The sequence below is a fragment of the Lonchura striata genome, chromosome 7, assembly GCF_050655825.1.
Source record: "Lonchura striata isolate lonStrDom1 chromosome 7, ASM5065582v1, whole genome shotgun sequence".
Lineage (NCBI taxonomy): Eukaryota > Metazoa > Chordata > Aves > Passeriformes > Estrildidae > Lonchura > Lonchura striata.
This window is the reverse complement of record NC_140709.1, coordinates 28,324,215-28,342,413: the sequence shown is the minus strand read 5'-3', so window position 1 is coordinate 28,342,413 and position 18,199 is coordinate 28,324,215. Positions and strand designations below refer to the sequence as shown.

General features: G+C 43.8%; 1 protein-coding gene across 17 annotated transcripts in view; it reads right to left on the bottom strand.

Moving 5' to 3' along the window:
• Positions 1-18,199, bottom strand: part of ANKRD44 (ankyrin repeat domain 44) — a 150,183-nt gene that overhangs the window by 117,077 nt on the left and 14,907 nt on the right. For 2 of the 17 annotated variants that reach the window (XM_021555345.3, XM_085584615.1), the window contains exon 1: positions 14,232-14,390. The exons of 10 other annotated variants lie outside the window; for them this stretch is intronic. In XM_021555345.3, coding sequence (XP_021411020.2) covers positions 14,232-14,258 — 27 coding nt within the window. In that variant the 5' untranslated portion in view covers positions 14,259-14,390. Of the gene's footprint in view, positions 1-1,514; positions 13,970-14,231; positions 14,391-18,199 lie in introns of those variants that run through there. 5 more of the 17 variants (XM_085584617.1, XM_085584621.1, XM_085584623.1 and 2 more) reach the window with 4 other exon arrangements.

Below are 18,199 nucleotides of genomic sequence, written 5' to 3'. Positions count from 1 at the left end.
AAAGAGCATTCCATTACACTTTCAGACTATACAGTTTCTGCTCATCTATTTCTGGCCCTATTTGGTTGCCATCTCTTGTGGTAGTAATACTAAGCCACTCTTGTATTAGCTATTTGCTAAACAGGCTCTAATTAAGACTAAGAGCCCAGGTGGCAGAGACAGGACAGAATATGAAGGATTACACTTAACTGCACTTTAAAAAAAAAAAAAAAAAAAAAGAAAAGAAAGAAGACTGTTTGTGCTATACCTCCAAGTTAAATTAACCTCAAGAATAAAAACAGGGCATATGAACTCAGGAGGTTTCACATTCCAGCAGCAAGAAAACAGTTGCTTTCTTTCACTTCTCTCATACTGGAGTAACTCAAACTCTTCAAACTGGCTCTTAGTAGGCACTGCTCTCAGCAAGCTTAAAGCATTCTCATGGCTCAGACCTTTGAACCCTTCTGTGACAGTCCACAGTGACCCCAGCTATTGAAGTGGTTGAAGAGACAGCAAAAAAAGACAGATTATCTACAATGTAATAAAAATGTACATATATAAATAAATGTACATATATAATTTAAAATATACATTAAAATGTACAATGCCAGGTTAGAAATCCATCCTTCACATTAATATGCATACTGAGCCAACAAAATTATGGCCATTCCGAAAAGCCAAGACAGTTTCAGACTTCTAAGTATCACATTATCAAGAAAATGAAAATATCTGTTTGGAGTGTGGAGGGGTGAGTGGTACAGAGATGGATGCTTGGCTCTCTGAACATGTGCTGAATCTTGTTCATTTTCCCATTTTTGGACTACATTTCAGATTATTAAAAAAACACACAGAAAAAAACCCAGTCCTATATAGTCTAAATTAGAGTTGAGGAGTATAACTCTTAATTATCATCATGATTCCTAATTTCCTGGTAGTCTTATAGGATTAACCTAAACAAAACCATTGATGCAACAGCACTTTCCATTACCAGCACTGCAGCACTAATCCAAAGGCTTCCACCTTCTACATGAAGGTGACAGAAAGCCTAAGTGATGCAGTGACCCGTGTTAGGTCTGCCAGAGTGTCAGAGCCATGGAAGAAAATTACCTTTGAGACCAATGTTCAGTCACCTGGAGGAAGTGTTGCTCCCTCTTCAGCATCAATTTTGAGGGAAATTTCTATGTAAACAAGGCAGGTATCAGACAAATCAAACATTTTCAGCCTGTAGCACTGCAGAGATTCAGACCATTCTGCACATCACTTCCTAAGTAAGCAGCACAGTTAATTAACTCTGTGTTGATTAATAGTGCTCTCTCACATCAAGAATTTATTGAGTCTGTTATTATATATAAGGTCATAATTGCCAAACAGCCACAGCTAAATACCATTCCTTCCAGTCTACCCCTTAAGCATCATAATGTAAAATGAATTGTTACTCATTTGTTAATGAATATGAATTATTTTAAACCATGCAACATAAAACTTACCACTGCTCATTTCTAAACAAACATGAATGAACAGAACTATTTAAATACCTTGAGAAGAACATCCTCTTTGCAATCGGGGTGGGATGGGGGGTATCTTTGTTCTTTGTAGTGGGTTTTTCTGTGCTCAGGCATCTACCAAAAGCGCTATTCTTGAATAGTTAGTCAGCAATTATTTTAGTTCCATGGTGCACTAAGACAGACCAGCAAACTACACTCTTATGCAAGAATATGAGCGCCCACACCAAAATATCTCTTCAGAATAGTTATTTTGGAGTAGCTGTTTCAGTAAATTTCCAAGCACAACTGAAATCAGCTCATAGCAAATGATGCAACTTCGCCTCAGCAACAAAGATCAAGAAGACACTTGAACTCTGTTGTCCATTCTGGGGTTTTCAAACCCAGGGTTAGCCACTATCTAGGGAAAGAGCTGGCAGAGTAACAAAGCAGATCCCCACTGTGAAAGAAAGAAGCCCACAGGCTGGATCCCTAATCCTCAGGATGGGAAAACAAATGCTTTGCAGACATGGCCCCTTCCCAGAAGCAGGACCTGGGCAGTCCCTGCCCAATAAAGCTGCTCTGGCTTTGCCCAACCTGTGGCAGTTTTCTCACATCCCAAGGCAAATCAACACCCAGACCTGCCTGGTGGTAGGGCACCACTAGGAAACCACACAGTATCCCAAGCCTGGCTCTGCTACATGGGTAAGGAGAGCACCAGGGAACAGACCCCAACCAAAGCCCCTTCTAATTATATTTCTGCAGGCAGTTTTACTACCCTCTAAGGACTCACTGTCTTCAACCACATTTGTTTCCCAAAAACGGGACATGGGCAGTATAAAGTAGGTCTGACTGGTTTTTCAGCTTGGTTAAGGCAGACCTCAGGAGAAAGATGGCTTTTATGTTGATTGCACTTGTCCTGCTATGAACACCAAGGCTCAGCACAACTCTGTGAGGCAGTACAACATACATGAATTTATGCAATAAGGCACAAGCAAGCAAGTTCTCCTCTGGCTGAGCAAACTATTTATCCCTCTTTAGAGAGAATTACCTTACTGGTGAAACATCTACTGTGGCTTAAAAATATTGCTGCATATGTTCAAGGTTCAATTAATGTATCAGCTGAACCCTTTGTTAAGAACAGGCAAAAATCTGGAGTGTTCTCTCCAAGCCTACTGCTTGAAAGCAACCAAAATGCATCAACAGAAACAGCATCAGGAAAAAACAAATGTGACACTATGGTTGGAACTGTACCCACAGAGGTGAAGCAGTTATTTTCACTGTACTATTTTTTTGATGTTACAATATCCCAGCAAGTAGCAGTGCAGTTCAGTCCAGCAGACTCTGAACAGGTCAATAATCTTACAGGAAAAGAAAATGCATAAAGACATTTTGTTACTTCTGTTGGACAGAGCGTTCCCTATTTGCTTGGTCCTAAGCAAGCAGCTGAACACAAGCCCTAGGAGAAAGCTTGCTCTATGCTAAAGCTTTTTGGAGGCTTGAGGCACTGAATTACACCTGCTTGTACACTCTTTTTAATTTTTGTCCCTACCACACAACCAACTGAAGAACTCCCTAGACAACTGTCTGAAAGTGTGCAGGTCTTTAAAGGGTTGGAGACCCTGTGTCTGCACAGAGTCATCCCTTAGGAGTCACACAAGGCTTTTCAGGCAGTTGTTTGGAGCTGTCTTCAGCCAGCCCTGCGGGAACAAGAAGTGCTGAAGATCATGTGCCTGCTCTGTGGTTTGCCGTCATTTGTCTCTCCTTTTCCAGACAGCTCTCTGGTGAATCACAAACCTGCCTTGGAGGGCACGGAGCATGCATAAAACCCCATTAAAGATTTGCAAACTCTACCCAGGAACAGGAACCAGGAGATCCCAAATGCAATCCCTGATTAATGTGAAAGCTGTGCCTATGCCTACAGGAAGAAGATAAACGCAAGGCTTCTGTAACCAGTCACCCCAGGTAGCTGCACCTGCCAAGCCACAGCTTGCAGGAGCTCCTGGGCTGTGTGATCTCCCCACCAACAGTGGGCACATCCTCAGAGAACCCAAGTCTGGATAATTCACTCTTGGAGCTACACAGGCTACATGGCTGGTTTAGCTAGTCTGAACCTTCGCCATGGAGGAGGGCGAATCTATTCGGCTCCATTTGCTCCTGTTTGCAGAAAAGAAATAACACTTCTCTGGGAAGCAGGGATGATGGACAAATTAACAAGACTTCTTGAAAATTATTCTGGAAGGAGGAATTTCTTCTAATTAGAAACTAGGTTATATGTCTATAAATATTTACCTGTAATAAGCAGAGCTTAGTGAGAAGACATAGTGGGGTTTCTGAATGGGTTTAAAATGCCTGCTTTGTATTCAAGTGGATTACCTTGCTAGAATTTAATTTAAATGTATTGATCCCTACTTAAGGAGGTATCTAAATGACTCAAACATGGTAGTCAGCCAGCACGATATTAAACCACAAACATTTCTGCTGACGGACTGTGTTGTAGCCTGATGAGTTTGTAGTGTGCCAGCTGTGACAGTTGTTTAATGGTGTTTTCAACAGCTGGACTCAATTATCTAAAGGGTATTTTCCTACCTGAATGATTTTATAATTCCAAGACTGCTGAATTTGAGCCAGACTTGAAATGGAGCTTGCGTGAAATGTACCCAAAGGGCACCATCTACCCAGCTTCACATGCATGTGTGCTCCATGGCAGAGTCAGGCAGTCCTGGATTATTAAGACATTTAGGCTAAACAAGCAGTATTGATGCATAACGGGCTGATCTCACTTTTACCATTTGCATTTCCAGGACACAACACTAAGCCTATGACACGGGATTAGTGACCAAAGACAGCCACCCACAGCAATCAGCCAGAATAAGTCTTTACCTACCAGGTGACCTAGAAACCATTTCCTAACAGAGCACTTGCTCTTAAGCAGCAACAATTTTGATTTTACAGTTTACAGAACAAATATCTAAAAATCACGGTATGTTCATTGAATTTAACACTACTATGACAACACATGCCACCATGCATTTCTCACCTTGCAACATCATGAGATTGGCATCAGCCCACACAGTAAACAGTGTTAAAACATCCTGCAGGAAGGAAGCACATCACTGTGAATCAGCCACTGAAAGAGGTAAATCAGGATTTGGCTCTTGCTCTGTCACCAGCCCCCTTCTCAGCCTGACTCAAGTCACAGAGCTTCTCTGCAGCAGTTCTCCAGCTGTGAAAAGGGTAACAAGCATCTTGTCTTGACAGTGCCATCAGGCAGCAGCACTGCACCTCCAGCTACACAATGACTGCTTCTTCTCTGCCTACTATCATCCCTCCTGCTCTCTGCCTCTGCTGCCCAGGGCAACTCCTCTCCTTCCACCTCCTCTCTCCAAATTCTAAAGCCACCTTGGCAGCTTCTTAAAAAAAAAAAATCTCAGATTTGTGTCCAGCCAAGGTTATTGGAGCCACAGGCTCTACTTGGAGAAAACCCCATCAGAAGCTGGGCCACATCTCCTAGAGAGGAGGAGGATTATGCATATAGGTAAAGGATCAATGCTTGTTTACATTAAAATAAAAAAAAAAAATCCTCATACTAGGTTTGATTCATGCCAAGCAGGGTGCAACAAGATCACTCACCTAAGCCTGCTCCTCTCAAACAGAGGCAATGGTTGCAGAACCTGGCACACCACATTTACTTCATTTGTAGAACACTTTGGAAATGTTCCTGAAGTCAATGACTAAATAAGTCCCTCTCTTGATTCTATCTTGGAGATAAGTGCTGCATGTTGCATTGACAAGCACATTAAAACAGCTGGAAGCATAAAGACAATATGGGGGTTTTCAGGCCCATGTTCTTTAATTTTTTACCCTGGGCATGCTAAACAACTAAAGACCACACTGAGCAAATCAGTGTTTTACCAGATAATACTGTGGTGTTCTAGTTTCAAGATGCCAGGCTCCCTGCTGGCACCAGCTCCCATGGCACAAGGGCTGGCTCTAGGAGTCACACCAGCCCAGCCTGGTGACACCAGACAGCTTGATGTACCCATCTACTGCTGCCAGCAAGGCCCAACAGCACAGGCACAGCTTTGTTGTGCTGCCTTATTGCACAGAATACAACAGAAGTAACCTTTACTACAAAAACAAAACAAACACCAAGAGAGGAAAGAATAAAAACACTAGTGAAAAGGATATGATGTCCACCTTTATCTCTTAGAAGTATGGGAAAAATTAACTTTATACATAGAAACACAGCAAGACAGGTGCTGCTACCAGTGTGTTATTATAAATACAAAGCAGCTTCCCCATATTCCTGCAAAGCTGGTCTAGATTTGATATAGCCAAAAGCAAATCCTTCATTTGAGGATGAGATTTCAGAAGGCAATCTGTGGCTCTTCCACCTTGGAAAGGCAAGGAGCCTATCATGGTAAAATGATGCTGTGATAAAATAGGTTCTTTTCTCCATCTGAATGGTATTATCTACATTATTATTAATGACAAAGTGCATATAAAAGCTTATTAATGTTCACACTCATTTCCTTTCACAGAAATTATTTGTTAAAATTTAGAATGTGAAAGCTTGTGCACCCAATGGTGCAGTTGACTGGTGGTTTCTTTTCAGTTGATAAAACTGCAGACGCAATACTTGATTTTTACATTTTTACTCTTAAATTTCTGTAAGTTACATGCCCTTTACTTCTGGCAGTACTTCATTTACAAAGACATGTAGTTAGAGGTATGCAACCAAGTAGACACCAAACAACTGTTCTGCTAAAGCTTTTGCATGGACAAAACACATTTGTTCAAGCAACAAGTCTGTAATATTACCAAGGCTGCAAGATGGGGAAAAATACAGGCCATATAATGAGATCCAAAAAATTACCAGAATAAAAATCCTAACATTTAAATAGAAAGTTATTCATCACTAGAGATTATTTGCAGTCTTTGTGCTATTAAGGATATCAACACATGGCCCTTGAAGCAATCCTACATGTACAAAATTCAATAACACAAGGGTTTTCCATAAGAAACCAAATCCTTTATGGAAAGGAGCTGAAGCCTCAGCTCAGTAAATAGATGCCATCAGGTACATCAGTTAAGACCATATGCAGGAGTTAACTACTCTGGTTTTGTCTACTTCCTCAGAAAGATGCAGTAGCATGCAGCTGTGAGGGGAAGTGGGGCTTTGTGAGGGCATTCATTCTCCCCAAGTACTCTTTTAAAAACAACAGAGCAAGCCTTGACAAATAATTCCAGCACAAAAATGCACGTCCGTATATAAAAACCAGCTTGTAACTCGAAGAACAAACATCAAGCAGAAAAAAGCCTGCTAGGCCAGGAGGTTGGTTCATCACTGCATGGAAGAAATCCATTCAACAGCCTCCATTTTTGGTTGTACATTTGCAGACAGGAAAAATTTTTCTTCCCCCAAAAGCAAAACACATGCAAATGTCTGTCATTAAAAAGCACACGCTCTTTCAGAATATCACAATTACCTAGCCACAACTAAATGCTGTAATTTGTTGACCAACTCCTTGCAAACGTCCAAGAATGACCTCAAATCCTTGGTTGAAGCTCCAAAATAATTTCTCCCCTTTAAATGTAATTTTGTAATGCTTTGATTCCCACCCATCACCATGCTGAAGGGTTCCAACATGCTGCTACATGTTTCTAGTGCAGCAAAGTAAAAAAAGGGCTGAAGCCACAGACAGCAGCTGTGGGAATTTGCCAACCCAAGTTTTCCAGTTAACAAAAAATGACAGATATGTACTTCTGGAAGCAACAACAATAAGATAATTTAAATACAAAAACAGCCAAAAAAATGATCTAAAGGGTTAAAATACAGCAGTAGTCTGTCAGCAAGTTTAGCTCACCTGTATGTTCTGCAACATACAGAGGCAGTATGTGAAGTAGGGCATTCAAGAAAAGCAGCAATAAAAACCAGAGGAAATGGTCAATGCTATCAAATATACTTTGAAACATTTGCCTAATAGGCTTATACCTATAGTATCTGGCTCCTGCAGGTATGTGTTGACACCAAGTTAGTATTAGTACCACTTAAAGGAAAAAATTCTGGGCAGAGGTTAAAAAAGCCTAAAAACATAATATGTCATTTGAAGCATTAGTTATTAGCCTGAAGACAGAATTAACTCCAACAGTGGCTCCTAAAGAGTAAGCTGCTCATTCCACAAGCAAAGATCTGTTAATGGTGGGGCAGCTTCAGGAAGAGGAGAAGAGACTTGGCCTGGCTCCTCTCTGAAGAGACCGCAAAGCCAGCACAGGGAAACCCTTCCCATCACCAACACATCCCAGCCTCTGCCTCTCTTGGCAACAAACAAGCAGGCTCAGCTACACACAGACCTCTAGAAACAAGGCTTCAAAATTCTCTCTGCTCGCAGGGATTTGTTCCCCAGCCCAGCGTGGTGCTGCTGGCAGCGGCACCAACCCAAACGTGTCCCAGGGGAGGCACGGCACGCGCAGCCACCGCGTCCGGTGACCAGCCAGCGCCAGCTTGGGCACTGCTGCTCCCAGGTCACAGAAAACATCTGCCCACCCTCGAGCAAGGATCCGGATAAAAACATCACCTTCCTGGAACCAAGCCATTACACAAGCACCCAAGCTGGGAGCAATGTTTGTTTCTCTACTAAAGGTAGCCATGACAACGACATCTTCATTTAAGAGATGAACAGGAAGAGGTCATGAGGCCCTTGTCATGCCTGGTGTGATAAAATACCACACCTCAAGAGAGTACAGGAGGCTAAGTTCTGCTGGATGCCATCTGCAACTCAAGAAAACTAACACCCCAAGATGGCAGACACACCCCCCTCAAAAGAGCCAGGCATCTAGGCACAGCTGCTCCAAACCTTTCCAGCATTACCAAAGACAAAACCTCCAGGGAATTTCTCTGCTAAAGAAATATCCATACTCGAGCACACTACACCACGCCATAAATTAATTCTCCTGACTCAAATGCTTCCTTTTTACCTTGAAACAAGTTACAAAATTACTAGGAAGTGAAACATTGCAGAAGTCATGACCAAAAAAAAAAAAAAAAAAAAAAAAAAGGCAGCAAAGCAGCTTCCCTTTTGAGCCTGTATCTTGCTCTTTTTGTGGACCCAAAGCCACCTCCTCTGAACAGGACTATCCCTGGAGGCATTTAGAAGGAGTGTAGGGACATATTTCCGTGGTGTTCTTGGCAGTGTTGGGTTTATGGTCAGGCTCTATGATCCTGAAGGTATTTTCCAATCTAAACAATTTGATGTTTTTCTGTGTCAGAGTGAAGATGCCATCTATACCAAATGGCAGCAACCATCACTCCTACAGGTCTGAATGAGACCAGGAATTCTGGCATATCCCAGTTTTTCCAAAGTTTTTATTTAATTTTAAAAAGCATGGAACCATGTGTCACAGTATGCATGATACCTAGGAATATCATGGCTCCAGAAAGACAGTGGCAGCCACAGTGGAGATATTTTGGTCCAACCACATTTTCATTTCACACAAAATAACAGAGACACACTCCTGTGGGTAAATTCCTCTTCCTCCCCTCCCCACAATTACCTTAGTTTTGTGGCTGATATTTTGTACTAAAATGGATTATCTCTTTCTGGCTGTGAGCCCTTTCAAAACCACTTAGAAGACTGCAAATTAATATACACACCTTAATATTATCTAGTCATAATATGAGGAAGGGAGGAATCGTGGCATCACATGCCACACCAAATTAACTCGTGGGCTGCCTGTGGGCATGAGGCACAGGTTCATTACTCCTATTTTACACAGTAGATTCAGGGGCATTTTCTCAGATGCTTTTACATGTCACAGAGAAAGGATACACAGAAAGACATTATTGTCAATTGAATGATTCTGAAATAAGTTAGACACACCATCACTTGGAAATGTAATTGGCTTTGTTAGGAGACTATTTGTTACTGTTGTATTCATTTTGGTCTTAAGTGTGTTCAGACACAAGTCCAGCCTTTGCCCAGCAGATTTTTATGATCTTTGACATCTGTTTAAAATTATTTAAACATCTGTTTAATGCTGTTTCTCTGTGACCATAATAAAAAAGATCCTGATGGTCAGTAAAGAACTGTCAAACACAGGAAAACATTTAGGGAAGGGAGAGAAATGGTTCTTTCAGTTCTAGTCACACTGCATTACCCTCAGCAATCAAGGACAACAGGCAAAATACCAGGAGACAGGATGAGGGCTTGCAGTTAATAGCAGCCTAAGCACAATGCCATTCATCTGGGCTCCATTACCCTTATTCATGCATATGCATGCTTGTGAGGACAGCCTAGTAGTAATTCTCTTATTTTGTACATATAGGACCTGGGCTGGTGACTGAAGTCACAGTAAACTATGACCCTCCAGATGCACTGGCCCAAGGCTAGCTAGAGCCTGTGTCTGTCTCAGATTTACAGCAAGCTTCTCACAGAATCTGGCCGTGCGGGCATGAAACCACCAAGCACTACATTTCCTAACAGCAGCTACACAGGCTGCACTTCCTAGGTAGATTCCCATTTTATTTTTGTTTATATAAAACCTTCTCAGTGTCTTTTAAAGACAGAGTGGTACATTTCCTCTGCAAACATGCACAACTATAACCAACAACAGGCAGTGGAGCTTGCACCAGCTTCTGACAGGCATCAATGCATGTCCCACACACACCCCCTTCTGATGGGCACAATGGGCACATTTGTGCCATGGAGGTGAAGGCAGAGCTGGCATCCCAAATCTAACAGCCATGCACAGAGCGACTTTGTTGGATTTAAACAGAAAGAAGATGATACAGTTACCTAAAGAGACAACCTGCAGGCCTGGGGGCAGAGGTGGCAACTCTGCAAGGAAGGCCCCAGCTGGCTAGGCAAAACTGAAAATGAGATGGAGACACTACAGAAACTTTAAGTTCTTCCAAAATAATTTTCAAACGGTGAATCACATAAGTTGACATATAGAATTCTTTTAAGATATTTTACCCTTTCACACAGTGCTGACAGGAGCAATTGTCAGTTTGCTGCCCAGAACCAGCAGTGGAAACCATGAAGATGAAAAGCACACTAAATGGGACATCAGCTACCAGGTTACTTCTCTGGAAAAGTTTGCAAGTGGCAAACAAACAGTTCTCAAGAAACCAGGTTACTTGGTGCAAGTATGAGGAATAAGCTAGGCAAAGAACTGCAGACATCAGACAGAGAGAGTGGCAGCAGGAAGAGCCTTACATCTGCTGATTACTCAAAGGATAAGAGAGGTGGGTCCAGGCAACAACTGTTGCTCAAAAAGCAGCCATGAAAGTCACAAGCAGATGAATACCTTCACCCTTTCAGAGCACCACTCGCACCTGAAAGCCTCTGGCTGCTCACTTGTCTTCTGCTCCTTCTGAACTCTAGCTTAATTGCAACCTTTTATCATCAACATCTGTACCCTCACACAATATAAAATAATAATGCTTATTGAAATGGAAAAGGTACAGCCAATTACTTGGATAGGGAACAGTACAGGAATAACTCCTAGAATTGAAAAGAAAAAGGGTTTTTTCCTTAAAACAACTTGCACGCTTGCTGTAATTAACATTCACAGCAGAAATGGTAAAAAAAAAAAATACAAGTAAATATGTTAGGATTTAAAGCACGTTTTGCAATATTGTATATGACAACAGAAATATTTAGAATGTCAGAATGTTTGCAAATGCACAGACACAACTATGCACAAAGATTATAATCCTATGAATTAGTTTAAGTTTTATTAATTACTTAGGCTTGTTTTCTGCTTAACATTTAGTCATTCAAAAGTGACTAGTTACATGCCTGAAAGAAATTAATCTAGAAACTAACGACGGTAGAATACACCTCCTGTGGTTAAACCACTTACAGGTTTCTCTTGGCTCAACTGATGAGCTAATAATTAGCATCACTGGAAGCAAATTCAAGTAACCTACACTAATGCTAAACTCTTAAGCTAAGCTCTTCTGCCTAACTAGTGAATGCAGCTAAAAGAACTGATTATCTCTTTTAAGGTTTAAGTGTAGCAATACTTTAGCACCTTTCAGCTGTATCAAAAAAAGCAGCAACTATTAAAACATATCTGTCTTCAAAGCCTGTATGAGAAGTGGTGTGATGAATTTCTTATCTGTCTGAATACTACCTGTGCTGTTAGATACACTTGGTAAGAAAAGCCAAGTATGGAGGCAAGGAGGAAACAGATCACTTAAGAGAAAGGCACGTTTAAACTCCCAGCAGGGAGGTTCTCTAGTCATCTCCCACATGATGCTCTCCTCACTGGTCAAAACAGTTGTGGATCCAGAAGGAACCACTACAGAAATCCCAATGACAGCCACAGAGCTCTTGGTTTCAGAGTCAGCCTTCCCTAAGCATCACAACTCAGACAAGCACCTCACACTTGGTGTACAAAGAGCAGCCCACACTCACTCACAGCAGCACAGGTCCTGACCACTGTAGGTAGCATGGATTGTCCCTCATACTCCAAATCTCACTGCAGGACATTGTTAGCTGTGGCTTTTGGTGTTTATGAAAAAGGAAACTGTTTCCTGAATCGCTGCAAGTTATCACTGCCACAGCTGCCTCAATCTTCAAGAGCAGGAAGAAATGCAGAAGGAGTCTGCTCTCTACCCAAGTGAGCCTGAGTACATGCAGGACTTGTTACAGGAATACAAATCTTCCCAGACACATGATTTTCCAGCAGAGATTCACCTCTCTTTTGACTGAGTCTACCTATAAGCAACCATAAGAGGCTGCTGTTCCTGTGTGTCTCTCTGCTAAAGGTGGGCCAGCCTGGGGACAGCACTCCTCCGATGTGATAGAGAAGAGAAGCAGAGCTTGCCCTGATGCACACAGAGCTGCTGCGCTGCAGCCCCAGTGCCCTGGTGACACTGCTCGGGCTGCAGGTGGCAATGGCTCCACCAGCAACAGCTCCAAGCACACACAAACAGGCACACAAACACTTCTGCTCTCGGTTTAAGAGGAAGCACCACAGCCAGCTTTAAATGTGTCCTGCCCCTCCTCCACTCTCTCAGAAGTGAAAGAAAAAGATCTGTTGAAGAAATTAAGAAAATGAAAATACTCCCAGTAGGATGGGTACAGGTAGACCAACATATCCCTCTATAAACAACAGGAAACCTATGTCCACAAAGAAAAATTATCAGCCTGTCTTATCATGTCCCAGGCCACAGCCTGACCAGGAACAATAATGAGCATTCACCAAAATTTTGAGCATTCTCAATGAAGGCACACTGCAGGGGTGTGACAGCAGCTCTGAGGAGCCTCCTCTCTCTGCTTTGAGAGTTCTTAGAGAAGACAAAAAGAGAGAACCCTAAGACAACAGTCTATAATTTTTCTACAGCACTACAGATTTCATCAAGACGTGATCTACTTGACTTAAACATATTTTGACTTCTACTGCTGCTGCTGAAGCAAAATTCTTGCTGTAAGATATCAGCAAAGGTTAAAAAATACTAAAGACAGTAAATTCAAGGGCTTCACTAAACATGTAAAAAGTACTGAAATGGTACAATTTTGGTCCTTTGTAACACACGTATTTTTTATTTTAATGCTTGCTGTTTGGATATTTAACACACAGCTCCTACCTGAATCTCCTTATTTGTGACACTCAGTCTGTGCACCATGGGGTAGTGAAGCCTCATGGTGTGAAACATTTTCATTGCCAGTCATAAGCATCAGATCTAAAGATGAGGATATTCAAGGGACATGTCAGGAGGCAGCCCAAAAATACTGCCTTCTGTTACACATGAAAACACATAGTCTGGTCCTCCAGCATTGCTTTCACTCTAGAAGCAGCTTTATCATTTGCTGTTTTCAAAACTCTTTTCAGTGTGCTATGTGGCAGCTTTGTGCATGTGGAAGTTTTTTTTTTGGAAAAGCATAAATAGATTGTGAGCAAGGCTTGTGATCTCCAAGTACGGGTATTTGGAGAGGGGCTGGATGCAGGCAGTCCTGAACCCCACAGGAAGGGTCTGAGGCTTGCAGGACACCCACGCTGCAGATCACAGGCAGACCACGCTGAATTAAAAATAGCAGATTAAAGCACGCAAAGCGCGTAACAGTTGGTAGAGTATATGGATAAACCGGGATGTGGGAGTCATAATACCAATTTACTAAATATTTATAAATGCTTCTAGCTACCAGTGATAAGAAATACTTTAATACTGATTACAGCTATCTACCCACTGCTATATTTAACACGATCCAAGTGTTAATACTACAGGTTTTCCTAGTAGCCTGTGAAGAACGGCAACAGCTTATCCGAAGAGGCACTTCCTAAGTAAAAAGGAAAAATTATTTCTACGTATGTCACGGCAATGAAACGACGGAAAAAGCCAAAGGAACGGTAGGCAGAGCCGAGAGGCCTTTCGAAACGAGCCGACACCCATCTCCATCCCACCCCGCGGACGGGAAATGTCAGGGATTCACCGGGCAGCGCGGGGCGGCAGCTCGGCGGGGACGGGCGAGAGCCCGCGCCCGGTACCGGCTGCCGCCGCCGCGGCGAGCTGCGCCCTGCCGGCCCCGGCTCCGAGCCCCCGGCCCGCCGCACACAGACAATGTCCGCCGGGAAGCGAAGCATCGGCGGCGGCTCGGCCGGCAGCGGGGAGCCGGCACCACACGGCGCTCCCCGCGAAGGGGCTCCCACGGCGGCCCCCGGCAGGGGGAAGGGCCTCCCCCGGCCGCCCGCAGCGCCGCGGGGGCTGCGGCTGAGGCTGAGCCCGCCGCCCGCTCCCGCCCGCCCCGCGGCGCCCACCTGGTCGGCGAGCTTGAGCACGGCCATCCTCCGCCGCGGCTCCCGCGCACATGCAGCTCCCGCGACGGGCGGCGAGCGCGCCCCGCGACCGGCGCTGCTGCGGCGGCGGCGGCTCCGCTTGGCGGCGGGGCGGGGGCCGCCTCGCCTGGTCCGGCCCAGGAAGCAGGGGCGGGCGGGCTGCCGCGCACGGCCGCGCCGCCACCGCCGCCTGCCGCCGCCGCCTTTGTTCGCGCCGGCGGCCGCTGCCGGAGCGGAGCGGAGCGAGGGCCGCCCGGGGCTCTCGGCGCCCCCGCCCCGCCGGGCAGCGCGGGGGGCGGTGCCGCCGGACCGGGCGGGACCCGCACGGACCCGCCCCGCGCCCCGGCCGGGGTCCCGGGCACCTGCTGCACGCCGGGGCGAGCCGCAACGGGAGCAGCCGCGGCCCCTGAGGAGCAGGCGCTGCCCTCGGGCCGGGTACCCCTTCCCCGCCGCAGGGCCGCAGCCCTGAGGGCCCAGCTCTGAGGGCCGCGCTTTTCCCACCGCGCTGAGCGAAAGCAGCGAGCGCGCTGTCCCAAGCCTGGGTAGAAGGAGAAGCCGAACCCTTAACCTCTCCCTTCCTTCTATCTGTGCGTGCAAATCCATTTGTCAAATCCCATCAGACAGACACAACTGTTTGACAGAAGTCTTTTGGGGTTTTTTAACTCTTTTTGTAGTAACTGTCTTGAAAAACCTTGTAACTCCTTACAGTTCCGGTCTCTCCTACTCAATATATTATATAATTTTTCTAAAGCTAACATACTAGATAATAAATACAGTTTAATAAGCAAACAAACTAGCCTGAGTCTCTGCCTCATGCTGTAGAGAAAATGAACATCATCCACTGTTCCTGTTGAGCTGACCTGGGGGAAGCTTCAGTTCCACCCTCAGAGTTGGCTGTCAGCGTGACTCAAGTACCAGCGCACAGCCAAGCATGCAAGGCCAGGGGCTGGCAAGGGGGGAAGAGAAAAAGAAGAAAAAAAAGCATGAAGGGGTAAATTTACATTTTTTTCTTACCCCTCAGAGCTGACAAGCTAAATCCCTGAAGCATGTGATTTGATTAAAATCATTGGTACAATGCACAGCAGCAGGAGTTACACACATGCTGAAGGTAATGAGGGTAATTACAGTTTTTCCAAGGAAACATAACTGAAGAGCAAAGGACTGAAGATTCCCTCTTTCCCTCGTCCATGTACACAAAGGCCAGGTATTTTCCCACAAGTTAGATGCTGCAGTAAGAAACTCCCATATGCTGCAACACATCCAATAGGACAGTGATTTATGGCTTTTCAACCCTTAATTACAGAATGAGGTGACTCGAAGTAGTTAAAAAAAAGGGACGTGTCTTCTATGGAAGAAAACCAATCCAGCAAGGAAGCAGTTGTTGGTTTCAGGTTTTTGAGGCATCATTGTAAGTGGGGATTAAAAATATCACACAATTTACAACATGTTTTGACTCCTACTATTTTAAAGGGGTCTTAATGGTAAAATAGTTTTAATATAAATTAGTCTTTTAAAGGGAAAAAAAAATAACCCAGTGAGACAATCCAGTACTGTGTCTCACCAATTCAAGCCAGAAATTTGGTTTTGACAGTCCACTGTCAGACTGCTGAAAAACTCATTCACCACACTGAAATCAGAAATAAGCATCAGTTAGCTCCCACCTGAGAACAAAAAAAACCAAAAAAAACCCAAAAACAAAACAAAACAAAAAAAAACCACCAAGAGGGGAACATGGAGGGAAATTTCAGGAACTTTCAGAGCTTTCAGCATTATAAGGTAAGGTCTGTTTTGTTATAAAGGCCTTTTTCCTATGACCTAGCATTCACTATACCAGTCTCCCTGCAGATAAACTTGGTAGGTACATAAGGAAAATTATTTTTCAAGTTTGTTCTTTGCTCTCTTCACTTTCTGATCCGAAAATCTGGTACAAATCCTTGTACCTTCTTTGGGACCACTGACTCTCTTGTTAGGGAGATAAATCATCAGAATGGAACTAGAACTGGGCTAGATGTGAGCTAGTGATCATAGAGAAGATGGGTCATGACAGTGTAATAATATTTTTTCAAGTTTTTTTTTTCCCCAACAAGCAGAGTCTCATGCCAGCTTCTTTTCCCAGGCCCCACAGGATGGTGTCTAGGAGGATCAACCACTCCTTGGAAAGTCCTCCAGGGACATGCAGAACTGCAGAAAATGTTCACATCCCATATTAACCAGACAGCCCTCAGTTTACAGAGGTCCTTACAATTTTATTTACACTTCCCATTTAAAGGAACATTTATATGAACTGCCAAGAGTAGTTACACAGTGTAACAGTCATTACCCACACAGTAAAGGAGTCCAAGATTTCTCTGAAAGTACAATGTCCTCCTCTCCTGTTCACAAAATAGCACAAACAACTATGTTCCAGTCATGCACAATCAACAAAAGCTTTTCTGAGCTATTTTACTCAACAACTTCTTAGCCCAGGCTGGTACATAACCATTTCCATGACACATTTTCATGTGAAATTATGCCAGATGCTCAGCTGCCCTTTTTTGGAAGAGTCACAAAGCTATTAGATAACTTTTTAAATAACGGTCATGCCTGCAACTCTCAAACCTGTAGCACTAATGTTCACTTTCCATACTGAGACGTTAACAAGTACCATCAAAACAGGTATACAACATCCTTAACTTGAGCTTGCCAGATACTGTTATCTTGGATTAAGCCTGTATTTGGAAAGGAAAAAGCCCTAGGCCTACACTGGGCCTCTGACAGGGAAGTGGAAAGAAACCCTGTAAGGACAGTGGGTGCATTTGTTCCTTGCTGACCCATACCCAGTCCTAAGAGGGTTCTGTGCATCCAGTTGAAGTCTTCTGTGAAACACAACCCCCTATTGCATATTTCAAAAAGCAAAATAGGAACATGAAAGTTTGAACTTTAGCACTTAAGCAATTTCTATCCAACAGAAAGAAAGAATAGAACTGCCCCAAATATGCTGCAGTTGCCCACACTTAGATTTCTTGATCTTCTGTCTACAACACAATTATGTTCTGTAATGTATGGGCCCAGTATCACAAATGTCTGCCTTTTGGTTCTTTTCACCTTTTCATTTTGTCCCCAGAAAAACCAAAGTTCCTCCAGTTCCATCTAAACTGGATTGTTTAGCCATTTGCTATCAGCAGTCACACAAATATGAGACACTTCCTCACTTAGATTTTGTCAGGTAAGCCTCTTAGCATTCTTATACCCACTTGGGCTCAACCAAACTCCCAGGCACACTTAGATCTAGGCATGTGACTTCAACAGAGCTTCATCATCATCAACGATCAGCCTTTGGTTAATATCTCATGTGTCATTTTCATATGGGGTAACAGTGCAAGTCTTTAATTGGGTATTGGGTTAGGACTTGAGAGACTCCCCATCAATTCTCTCTCATGCCACAGTGTTCCTGCATGGTGCTTGTTCCTCATGCTGCTTGGCTTGCTGCTTGTAGAAGGAAATTCTCCTGTTTTGTGAGGAACACCCTCTGACAGGGCTATGATGCTTTAAGTCTCAAGGCATCAGCTGGGAAAGGATTTCAGGTGAAGGCCACTAGCCACTGCTCTGAGCATTACTCTGCCACCACAGGCTCAGTGTTAAGAGTTATGCACTTCCCATGTGCTATCAGGGAAAAAAGCAATCTCATTGAAATAAATCCATTTTACTGTATATGCATGCAGTAGTGAGCTGGGTCATGGGTGGGAAATAGGTGAACAGCCTACACAAAAGAGCAAGTTCAGGAGTTCTCGCTGCACCCTGTTCTTCCTGCAGCAATACAAACATGTCTGAAAATTATCTGCTGAATCCCTACAAACCCTCCTGCATCTCAAACAGACAGATCTCTGCATTAGTCTGATGTTTCTGCAGCCTAACAGGATGTGGTCACTTTAAGGCAGCCAAAAGTCTGCACTGCCACCCTCCTTCCTGCT